This window comes from Salvelinus fontinalis, chromosome 1 (assembly GCF_029448725.1).
Source record: "Salvelinus fontinalis isolate EN_2023a chromosome 1, ASM2944872v1, whole genome shotgun sequence".
NCBI lineage: Eukaryota > Metazoa > Chordata > Actinopteri > Salmoniformes > Salmonidae > Salvelinus > Salvelinus fontinalis.
The window spans coordinates 98,699,968-98,712,419 of record NC_074665.1 but is presented as its reverse complement, the minus strand read 5'-3'; the positions used below and the strand labels follow the sequence as shown (position 1 = coordinate 98,712,419).

Below are 12,452 nucleotides of genomic sequence, written 5' to 3'. Positions count from 1 at the left end.
TGGTGGTGGTGGTGGTAATAGTAGTAGTGGTGGTAATAGTAGTAGTAGTGGTAATAGTAGTAGTAGTAGTAGTGGTGGTGGTGGTAATAGTAGTAGTGGTAGTAATAGTAGTAGTAGTAGTGGTGGTGGTGGTAATAGTAGTAGTGTTGGTGGTGGTGGTGGTAATAGTAGTAGTGGTGGTAATAGTAGTAGTAGTGGTAATAGTAGTAGTGGTGGTGGTAATAGTAGTAGTAGTAGTGGTGGTAATAGTAGTAGTAGTAGTGGTGGTGGTAATAGTAGTAGTGGTGGTGGTAATAGTAGTAGTAGTGGTGGTAATAGTAGTAGTAGTGGTGGTAATGGTAGTAGTAGTGGTGGTGGTGGTGGTAATAGTAGTAGTGGTGGTAATAGTAGTAGTAGTGGTGGTGGTAATAGTAGTAGTAGTAGTGGTGGTGGTAATAGTAGTAGTAGTAGTGGTGGTAATAGTAGTAGTAGTGGTAATAGTAGTAGTGGTGGTGTAATAGTACTCGTAGTGGTGGTGGTAATAGTAGTAGTAGTAGTTGTGGTGGTAACAGTAGTAGTAGTAGTGGTGGTAATAGTAGTAGTTGTGGTAATAGTAGTAGTGGTGGTGGTAATAGTACTCGTAGTGGTGGTGGTAATAGTAGTAGTAGTAGTAGTGGTGGTAATAGTAGTAGTGGTGGTGGTAATAGTAGTAGTAGTGGTGGTAATAGTAGTAGTAGTGGTGGTAATGGTAGTAGTAGTGGTGGTGGTGGTGATAATAGTAGCAGTGGTGGTAATAGTAGTAGTAGTAGTTGTGGTAATAGTAGCAGTGGTGGTAATAGTAGTAGCAATGGTGGTAATAGTAGTAGTAGTAGTGGTGGTGGTAATAGTAGTAGTAGTGGTGGTAATAGTAGTAGTAGTAGTGGTGGTGGTGGTAATAGTAGTAATAGTGGTGGTAATAGTAGTAGTAGTAGTAGTAGTTGTGGTAATAGTAGTAGTGGTGGTAATAGTAGTAGCAATGGTGGTAATAGTAGTAGTAGTAGTGGTGGTGGTAATAGTAGTAGTAGTGGTGGTAATAGTAGTAGTAGTAGTGGTGGTGGTAATAGTAGTAGTAGTGGTGGTAATAGTAGTAGTAGTAGTGGTGGTGGTGGTAATAGTAGTAATAGTAGTAGTGGTGGTGATAATAGTAGTAGTGGTGGTGGTGGTAATAGTAGTAGTGGTGGTAATAGTAGTAGAATTGGTGGTGGTAATAGTAGTAGTGGTGGTGGTGGTAATAGTAGTAGTAGTAGTAGTGGTGGTGGTAATAGTAGTAATAGTAGTAGTGGTGGTGATAATAGTAGTAGTGGTGGTAATAGTAGTAGTAGTAGTAGTGGTGGTGGTGGTAATAGTAGTAGTGGTGGTAATAGTAGTAGTAGTTGTGGTGGTGGTGGTAATAGTAGTAGTAGTGGTGGTGGTGGTAATAGTAGTAGTAGTAGTGGTGATAATAGTAGTAGTGGTGGTGGTAATAGTAGTAGTAGTGGTGGTGGTGGTAATAGTAGTAGTAGTAGTGGTAATAGTAGTAGTAGTGGTGGTGGTGGTGGTGGTAATAGTAGTAGTGGTGGTAATAGTAGTAGTAGTAGTAGTGGTGATAATAGTATTAGTCGTGGTGGAAGTGGTGGTGGTAGTAGTAGTGGTGGTGGAATAGTAGTAGTAGTGGTTATGGTGGTGGTGGTAATAGTAGTAGTAGTGGTGGTAACAGTAGTCTTAGTAGTAGTGGTTGTGGTGGTAATAGTAGTAGTAGTAGTAGTGGTGGTGGTGGTGGTAATAGTAGTAGTAGTGGTGGTAATAGTAGTAGCGGTGGTGGTGATAATAGTAGTAATTGTAGAGGTGGTGATAGTACTAGTAGTAGTGGTGGTAATGGGGGTGGTGGTGGTAGTAGTGGTAGAAGGGCCAGTAGTAATGCTAGTCTAGTAATAGTTGACAGCCAAAGGCTCCATACCTGGACAGTATTATTAGTGTATAGTGAAAATAATAGCAGTATTAGATAGGTGGAGGTTGAATACAGTATTATTAGGGTATAGTGATAGTAGTATTAGACAGGTAGAGACTCTATACAGTATTATTAGGGTATAGTGGTAGTAATAGTAGTATTAGACAGGTAGAGACTCCATCAGTATTATTTGGGTATAGCAATAGTAGTATTAGATACAGTGGGGAGAACAAGTATTTGATACACTGCTGATTTTGCAGGTTTTCCTACTTACTAAGCATGTAGAGGTCTGTAATTTCTATCATAGGTACACTTCAACTGTGAGAGAGAGAATCTAAAACAAAAATTCAGAAAATCACATTGTATGATTTTTAAGTATTAAATTTGCATTTTATTGCATGACATAAGTATTTGATACATCAGAAAAGCAGAACTTAATATTTGGTAGAGAAACCTTTGTTTGCAATTACAGAGATCATACGTTTCCTGTAGTTCTTGACCAGGTTTGCACACACTGCAGCAGTGATTTTGGCCCACTCCTCCATACAGACCTCCAGATCCTTCAGGTTTCGGGACTGTCGCTGGGCAATACGGACTTTCAGTTCCCTCCAAATATTTTCTATTGGGTTCAGGTCTGGAGACTGGCTAGGCCACTCCAGGACCCTAAGATGCTTCTTACGGAGCCACTCCTTAGTTGCCCTGGCTGTGTGTTTCGGGTCGTTGCCATGCTGGAAGACCCAGCCACGACCCATCTTCAATGGTCTTACTGAGGGAAGGAGGTTGTTGGCCAAGATCTCGCGATACATGGCCCCATCCATCCTCCCCTCAATACGGTGCAGTCGCCCTGTCCCCTTTGCAGAAAAGCCTCCCCAAAGAATGATGTTTCCACCTCCATGCTTCACGGTTGGGATGGTGTTCTTCGGGTTGTACTCATCCTTCTTCTTCCTCCAAACACGGCGAGTGGAGTTTAGCCCAAAAAGCTCTATTTTTGTCTCATCAGACCACATGACCTTCTCCCATTCCTCCTCTGGATCATCCAGATGGTCATTGGCAAACTTCAGACGGGCCTGGACATGCGCTGGCTTGAGCAGGGGGACCTTGCGTGCGCTGCAGAATTTTAATCCATGACGGCGTAGTGTGTTACTAATGGTTTTCTTTGAGACTGCGGTCCCAGCTCTCTTCAGGTCATTGACCAGGTCCTGCCATGTAGTTCTGGGCTGATCCCTCACCTTCCTCATGATCATTGATGCCCCACGAGGTGAGATCTTGCATGGAGCCCCAGACCGAGGGTGATTGACCGTCATCTTGAACTTCTTCCATTTTCTAATAATTGCGCCAACAGTTGTTGCCTTCTCACCAAGCTTCTTGCCTATTGTCCTGTAGCCCATCCCAGCCTTGTGCAGGTCTACAATTTCATCCATGATGTCCTTACACAGCTCTCTGGTCTTGGCCATTGTGGAGAGGTTGGCGTCTGTTTGATTGAGTGTGTGGACAGGTGTCTTTTATACAGGTAACAAGTTCAAACAGGTGCAGTTAATACAGGTAATTGTAAAGGTTTTCTTCCAGGGGTGAAGGAGAGGACCAAAATGCAGCGTAGCCAGTGCTCAACATGTTTAATTAAACAATAACCATGAACACTTAACAAATAACAAAATAACAAACCGTGAAAACCGAGACAGTCCTATCTGGTGCAGAACAAACACTGAGACAGGAAACAAACACCCACAAAATCCCAACACAAAACAAGCCTCCTATATATGAGTCTCAATCAGAGACAACGACTACCATCTGTCTCTGATTGAGAACCCACACCAGGCTGACATAGAAACAGACAAACTAGACACACAACATAGAATTCCCACCCAGCTCACGTCCTGACCAACTAAACACATACAAAACAACAGAAAACAGGTCAGGAACGTGACAGAACCCCCCCTCAAGGTGCGAACTCCGGGCGCACCCCTAAAACTCAAGGGGAGGGTCTGGGTGGGCATCTGTCCGCGGTGGCGGCTCCGGCGGTGGACGAGGGCACCACTCCACCATTGTATTTGTCCACCTCCTTAGCGTCCCTTGAGTGGCGACCCTCACCCCCGACCATGGTCCAGGAACCTTCACCAACTCCCCTCTACAATAGAGGAGACAACTCAGGACAGAGAGGTAGATTAGGACAAAGAGGTAACTCCGGACTAGTGGCAGCTCCGGACTGAGTGGCAGCTCCGGACTGGAGGGCAGCTCATGACTGGAGGGCAGCTCATGACTGGAGGGCAGCTCATGACTGGAGGGCAGCTCATGACTGGAGGGCAGCTCATGACTGGAGGGCAGCTCATGACTGGAGGGCAGCTCATGACTGTAGGGCAGCTCTGGCAGCTCCTGACTGGCTGGCGTCTCTGGCAGCTCCTGACTGGCTGGCGTCTCTGGCAGCTCCTGACTGGCTGGCGTCTCTGGCAGCTCCTGACTGGCTGGCGGCTCTGGCAGCTCCTGACTGGCTGGCGGCTCTGGCAGCTCCTGACTGGCTGGCGGCTCTGGCAGCTCCTGACTGGCTGGCGGCTCTAATGGCTCGGGACAGACGGGCGGCTCTAATGGCTCATGGCAGACGGATGACTCAGATGGCGCTGGGCAGACGGATGGCTCAGACGGCGCTGGGCAGACGGATGGCTCAGACGGCGCTGGGCAGACGGATGGCTCAGACGGCGCTGGGCAGACGGATGGCTCAGACGGCGCTGGGCAGACGGATGGCTCAGACGGCACTGGGCAGACGGATGGCTCGGACGGCGCTGGGCAGACGGATGGCTCAGACGGCGCTGGGCAGACGGATGGCTCAGACGGCGCTGGGCAGACGGGCAGTTCAGGCACCGCTGGGCAGACGGGCAGTTCAGGCACCGCTGGGCAGACGGCAGACTCTGGCTGGCTGAGACGCACTATAGGCCTGATGCGTGGTGCCGGAACTGGAGGTACCGGGCTGAGGGCACGCACCTCAGGGCGAGTGCGGGGAGGAGGAACAGGGCTCTGGCGATGCACTGGAAGCCTGGTGCGTTGTGTAGGCACTGGTGGTACTGGGCTGGGGCGGGAAGGTGGCGCCGGATATACCGGACCGTGAAGGAGGACACGCGCTCTTGAGCACCGAGCCTCTCCAACCTTACCAGGTTGAATGGTCCCCGTAGCCCTGCCAGTGCGGCGAGGTGGAACAACCCGCACTGGGCTATGCAGGCGAACCGGGGACACCACCTGTAAGGCTGGTGCCATGTACGCCGGCCCGAGGAGACGTACTGGAGGCCAGATACGTTGGGCCGGCTTCATGACATCCAGCTCGATGCCCAACCTAGCCCTCCCAGTGCGGCAAGGTGGAATAGCCCGCACTGGGCTAAGCACGCGTACTGGGGACACCGTGCGCTTTACCGCATAACACGGTGTCTGACCAGTACGACGCCCTCTCACTCCACGGTAAGCCCGGGGAGTTGGCTCAGGTATCCAACCCGGCTTCGCCACACTCCCCTTTAGCCCCCCCCCCCCCCCCCCCCCCCCCCAAGAAATTTTTGGGTGAGCCTCTCGGGCTTCCAGCCTCTCTTACGTGCTGCATCCTCAATCCACCGCTCCTGGGCTGTGGCTGCCTCCTTCTCCCGAGAGCGGCGATTCTCTCCAACACTTCCCCATGGTCCTTTTCCGTCCATGATCTCCCAAGACCATTCCTCCTGTGTCCAGTAGTCCTGTGTACTGGGCCGCTGCTGCTCCCCGTTGCTACGCTGCTTGGTCCGGGTTTGGTGGGTGTTTCTGTAAAGGTTTTCTTCCAGGGGTGAAGGAGAGGACCAAAATGCAGCGTAGCCAGTGCTCAACATGTTTAATTAAACAATAACCATGAACACTTAACAAATAACAAAATAACAAACCGTGAAAACCGAGACAGTCCTATCTGGTGCAGAACAAACACTGAGACAGGAAACAAACACCCACAAAATCCCAACACAAAACAAGCCTCCTATATATGAGTCTCAATCAGAGACAACGACTACCATCTGTCTCTGATTGAGAACCCACACCAGGCTGACATAGAAACAGACAAACTAGACACACAACATAGAATTCCCACCCAGCTCACGTCCTGACCAACTAAACACATACAAAACAACAGAAAACTGGTCAGGAACGTGACAGTAATGAGTGGAGAACAGGAGGGCTTCTTAAAGAAAAACTAACAGGTCTGTGAGAGCCGGAATTCTTACTGGTTTGTAGGTGATCAAATACTTATGTCATGCAATAAAATGCAAATTAATTACTTAAAAATCATACAATGTGATTTTCTGGATTTTTGTTTTAGATTCCGTCTCTCACAGTTGAAGTGTACATATGATAAAAATTACAGACCTCTACATGCTTAGTAAGTAGAAAAACCTGCAAAATCGGCAGTGTCTCAAATACTTGTTCTCCCCACTGTAGGTGGAGGTTGCATACAGTATTATTAGTGCATAGTGATAGTAGTATTACATAGGTAGAGACTATACAGTATTATTAGTGTATAGTGATAGTCATAGTAGTATTACATAGGTAGAGACTATACAGTATTATTCGTGTATAGTAATAGTAGTATTAGTTAGGTAGAGACTCCATACAGTATTATTAGTATATAGTAATAGTAGTATTAGATATTCAGAGAATGGGTACAGTATAATTTTTTTTTTTTTTTTTTATTATTTCCCCCCCCCCCCTATTCTCCCCAATTTTCGTGGTATCCAATCGCTAGTAATTACTATCTTTATTTTTTTTATTCCCCCCCCCCCCCTTTTCTCCCCAATTTTCGTGGTATCCAATCGCTAGTAATTACTATCTTGTCTCATCGCTACAACTCCCGTACGGGCTCGGGAGAGACGAAGGTCGAAAGTCATGCGTCCTCCGAAGCACAACCCAACCAAGCCGCACTGCTTCTTTAACACAGCGCGCCTCCAACCCGGAAGCCAGCCGCACCAATGTGTCGGAGGAAACACCGTGCACCTGGCCCCCCTTGGTTAGCACGCACTGCGCCCAGCCCTCCACAGGAGTCGCTGGAGCGCGATGAGACAAGGAAATCCCTACCGGCAAAACCCTCCCTAACCCGGACGACGCTAGCCCAATTGTGCGTCGCCCCATGGACCTTCTGGTCGCGGCCGGTTGCGACAGAGCCTGGGGGCGAACCCAGAGACTCTGGTGGCGCAGTTAGCACTGCGATGCAGTGCCCTAGACCACTGCGCCACCCGGGAGGCCAGGGTACAGTATTATTAGTGTATAGTAATAGTAATAGTAGTATTAGATAGTTAGAGACGCTATACAGTATTATTAGGGTATAGTGATAGTAATAGTAGTATTACATAGGTAGAGACTATACAGTATTATTAGTGTATAGTAGTAGTAGTATTAGATAGGGGGAGGTTGCATACAGTATTATTAGGGTATAGTGATAGTAATAGTAGTATTACATAGGTAGAGACTATACAGTATTATTAGTATATAGTAGTAGTTGTTTTAGATAGGTGGAGGCTCCATACCTGGACACGGACCTCAAGGAGGTTGACCTTCATAGCCAGGAGCTCCCGACTGTAGACGTCAGGGTAGTGGGACTTCTCAAAGGCCTTCTCCAACTCATGGAGCTGGAAGGTGGTGAAGGTGGTGCGGTTACGCCGGTGCTTCTTCTTAGGGTGGTCCTCCTTTGGAGGCTCAGGGGACTTTTCCCCGCTGTCCACCCCCTTCGGGAGGTCTCCCAGGTCCCCGTCACACTTGTCCCTGGAGAAAAGGCCTGACTCTGAAGGGAGACAGTAGAACAGGAGAGGCGTGTATGTTTAGGTATCTGTCTTCTTGCTCTCGGGTTCCTTCGGCAGTGCCAGTTCTACTTACCAACAGCGACCTAATATGCAGTTCTCTCTACGGGTGATTTCATAGTCCCATGGGGACAGATGCCACCTGTTAAACCTGAGTGTCCTCATGTGCCCTGGGAATGGAGAGCTCTAATCTACACCAAGACTGTACTTGTCCTCTGCATTGCATCTTTTCTAAGAAAACAGGGTGAGGTTGAAGCCCCTCTAAACATGGCTGATGGATGGTAGAAAACAGGGTGAGGTTGAAGCCCCTCTACACATGGCTGATGGATGGTACAAAACAGGGTGAGGTTGAAGCTCCTCTACACATGGCTGATGGATGGTAGAAAACAAGGCGAGGTTGAAGCCCCACTACACATGGCTGATGGATGGTAGAAAACAGGGTGAGGTTGAAGCTCCTCTACACATGGCTGATGGATGGTAGAAAACAAGGCGAGGTTGAAGCTCCTCTACACATGGCTGATGGATGGTAGAAAACAGGGTGAGGTTGAAGCTCCTCTACACATGGCTGATGGATGGTAGAAAACAGGGTGAGGTTGAAGCTCCTCTACACATGGCTGATGGATGGTAGAAAACAGGGTGAGGTTGAAGCCCCTCTATACATGGCTGATGGATGGTAGAAAACAGGGTGAGATTGAAGCTCCTCTACACATGGCTGATGGATGGTAGAAAACAGGGTGAGGTTGAAGCTCCTCTACACATGGCTGATGGATGGTAGAAAACAGGGTGAGGTTGAAGCCCCTCTATACATGGCTGATGGATGGTAGAAAACAGGGTGAGGTTGAAGCCCCTCTATACATGGCTGATGGATGGTAGAAAACAAGGTGAGGTTGAAGCTCCTCTACACATGGCTGATGGATGGTAGAAAACAGGGTGAGGTTGAATCCCGATTACACATGGCTGATGGATGGTAGATCTAATCAGAGCTTGTTAATTAATTAATCCAAATCAATTGAGGCTCAAGATTATCATCAGATCGTTGACTAGGTAATAAACATGTGAGGCAGGAAAAGTGGTCTCCTTAAGTCACTATGCTGTAATGTTACAGTAATAGAGGGTTATAATGTTATGTACTGTTCTAATAAACAAGGATTGTTCAGGAAGAAATACTTGGTACACCAGTCCCTTATTCATCCCAGCCAGGCCTACTATATCTTATCCAAGCCTGGTCCTAGATCTGGTTGTGTAAAGGTAGAAACGTTAAGTCCAACATTGTAGCTATACTGTACTGATAAACTGTAGTCTCTGAATCTTGAGAAAATGACAATCCAAGCACAGTGTGCTTTCAACTGTCCCTGCCTTTCCTCCTGGATGAGGTTAGCACCATATGCTTTCAACTGTCCCTGTCTTTCCTCCTGGATGAGGTTAGCACCGTATGCTTTCAACTGTCCCTGTCTTTCCTCCTGGATGAGGTCAGCACCGTATGCTTTCAACTGTCCCTGCCTTTCCTCCTGGATGAGGTTAGCACCGTATGCTTTCAACTGTCCCTGCCTTTCCTCCTGGATGAGGTTAGCACCGTATGCTTTCAACTGTCCCTGTCTATCCTCCTGGATGAGGTCAGCACCGTATGCTTTCAACTGTCCCTGCCTTTCCTCCTGGATGAGGTCAGCACCATATGCTTTCAACTGTCCCTGTCTATCCTCCTGGATGAGGTTAGCACTGTATCCTTTCAACTGTCCTTGCCTTTCCTCCTGGATGAGGTTAGCACCGTATGCTTTCAACTGTCCCTGCCTTTCCTCCTGGATGAGGTTAGCACCGTATGCTTTCAACTGTCCTTGCCTTTCCTCCTGGATGAGGTTAGCACCGTATGCTTTCAACTGTCCCTGTCTATCCTCCTGGATGAGGTTAGCACCGTATGCTTTCAACTGTCCTTGCCTTTCCTCCTGGATGAGGTTAGCACCGTATGCTTTCAACTGTCCTTGCCTTTCCTCCTGGATGAGGTTAGCACCGTATGCTTTCAACTGTCTCTGTCTTTCCTCCTGGATGAGGTTACCACCGTATGCTTTCAACTGACCCTGCCTTTCCTCCTGGATGAGGTAATGTAAGAAAACATTGTGACTACTCATTTTACTGTGGAGAAGTGAAAGTCTTGGATATAAGTCTTAGATTGTTTTGGTGTTACTCTTATATGAACTGCTATTTCACTGATGTTGTTGCTGTATATGTTATAGATGTTTATGAGCAGTTATTAGCGCCTATGTTGTGCATTATAATGCATTATGCATGTCTCATAAGAGGGTAATCATAGGAATTGTTTTTTTTTTTTTTTTTTTTATTTAACCTTTATTTAACTAGGCAAGTCAGTTAAGAACAAATTATTATTTACAATGACGGCCTAGGAACGGTGGGTTAACTGCCTTGTTCGGGGGCAGAACGACAGATTTTTAGCCTGTCAGCTCGGGGATTCGATCTAGCAACCTTTCGGTTACTGGCCCAACTCTCTAACCACTAGGCTACCTGCCGCCCTTTACATTGTCTTCATGTAATAAACAACATCACCTAATCAATCAATGAATGAACCTATAAATCAATAACAACCATGGTACTGACCGTGAAAGACAGAGTGCTGGGTGCTGTCCTGCAGGCTGGCCAGGTATCTGTAGGGGTCTGACTGGCCCTGCTTCCCCTGGTGGTCCTCCAGGCCCTCAGTGTCCACTTCCTGGGTCCGTTCGGACCCTACAGGAGTGAGCAGGGGGTACTGGTCCTTACTGAAGCCCGGGATCAGGTCAGCGCTGTGGAGCCGGCCTCCTCCGCTAGACCCTCCTCCCTTCACCATGTCATGGTAGTTGTCTGATGACAGGCAGCCATCGTCCATCATTCCCAAAGTATCCATTGACAAATATGTCCAAGAAAAGAAGGATGCTGTCAAAGAGCACTTTGATGGGGGATGCAGATCTGTCTGTCCTTGGACTTCCTGTCAGTCTGCAAAGCAGGGAAAGTTAGACACGTTGATCTCATGAACAAAGGGTTTTGCAGAAGGGTTCTGTTGTGAAAGTGCCTCTTGTTAATATTGTGTCGTAGCCCTTTCCTGCAGTCGATTGACCAGAAATGCCGTCTAGTGGCCTCAAGGGTGGAATGTTATTCATATTTTTCATAATTTCATAATTAGTCAACATATATTTTTTTTACGCACCGAAAATCCAGTGTTTTTATGTCAAACGGTTTTGTTATATTTCAGTCTTCTGTGATGTATATAAAGTGTAATATTGGGATGCAAACACAAAATGTAATACATTTCAACTCTATATATGACGTGGTACAGGTGTCTTCCTTTTTTTAAACCCATAACCATGTGTGTGAGGTTTTATACTTTTGTTTCAAAGTATATTTGTTTAAGACCACCAAGAATCACTGTGTGACATTGATTTAGCCCACTGCAGTAAAAGGTTATGCAATGACATATTGGTTGTAATGCATATTACTACGGTAACAATCAATTTCCCTTCAGTTGGAAAACGTCTGGGTACATTTGACGCTGATATGAACAATTCACATCTGATACTACTTGACATTTATTCATTATGTTCAATGCATGAAGGAACCTGGACTTATTTCTGTATCTGACTTTGTCACATGTGCACCAGTTCGCATTAACATACACTATCTCTTTCATAAAACAATGTAAATGTGTCAGTTAGTTAAAAAATCTGATCTGAAATTAACAACATGTGTTTATCAAATCATATGTTATGTATAGCTACAGTAGCTACACTTATCAACAAGACCAAATAATATGTGATGTAAAGCTAGCTACATTTATCAACAAGACCAAATAATATGTGATGTAAAGCTAGCTACATTTATCAACAAGACCAATAAAGTATGTGATGTAAAGCTAGCTACATTTATCAACAAGACCAAATAATATGTGATGTAAAGCTAGCTACATTTATCAACAAGACCAATAAAGTATGTGATGTAAAGCTAGCTACATTTATCAACAAGACCAAATAATATGTGATGTAAAGCTAGCTACATTTATCAACAAGACCAATAAAGTATGTGATGTAAAGCTAGCTACATTTATCAACAAGACCAAATAATATGTGATGTAAAGCTAGCTACATTTATCAACAAGACCAAATAATATGTGATGTAAAGCTAGCTACATTTATCAACAAGACCAATAAAGTATGTGATGTAAAGCTAGCTACATTTATCAACAAGACCAATAAAGTATGTGATGTAAAGCTAGCTACATTTATCAACAAGACCAAATAAAGTATGTGATGTAAAGCTAGCTACATTTATCAACAAGACCAATAAAGTATGTGATGTAAAGCTAGCTACATTTATCAACAAGACCAAATAATATGTGATGTAAAGCTAGCTACATTTATCAACAAGACCAATAAAGTATGTGATGTAAAGCTAGCTACATTTATCAACAAGACCAAATAATATGTGATGTAAAGCTAGCTACATTTATCAACAAGACCAATAAAGTATGTGATGTAAAGCTAGCTACATTTATCAACAAGACCAATAAAGTATGTGATGTAAAGCTAGCTACATTTATCAACAAGACCAAATAATATGTGATGTAAAGCTAGCTACATTTATCAACAAGACCAAATAATATGTGATGTAAAGCTAGCTACATTTATCAACAAGACCAATAAAGTATGTGATGTAAAGCTAGCTACATTTATCAACAAGACCAAATA

The 12,452-nt window shown here is 45.6% G+C and overlaps 1 protein-coding gene across 1 annotated transcript in view; it reads right to left on the bottom strand.

The window, feature by feature from the left end:
* LOC129865072 (retinal homeobox protein Rx2-like) overlaps window positions 1-11,604 on the bottom strand; it is an 18,823-nt gene extending 7,219 nt beyond the window's left edge. The window contains exons 1-2 of the mRNA XM_055937547.1: window positions 10,336-11,604; window positions 7,459-7,712 (exon numbers count right to left, since the gene is read on the bottom strand). Coding sequence (XP_055793522.1) covers window positions 7,459-7,712; window positions 10,336-10,618 — 537 coding nt within the window. The 5' untranslated portion in view covers window positions 10,619-11,604. The remainder of the gene's footprint in view (window positions 1-7,458; window positions 7,713-10,335) is intronic.
* Window positions 11,605-12,452: the final 848 nt, after the last annotated feature.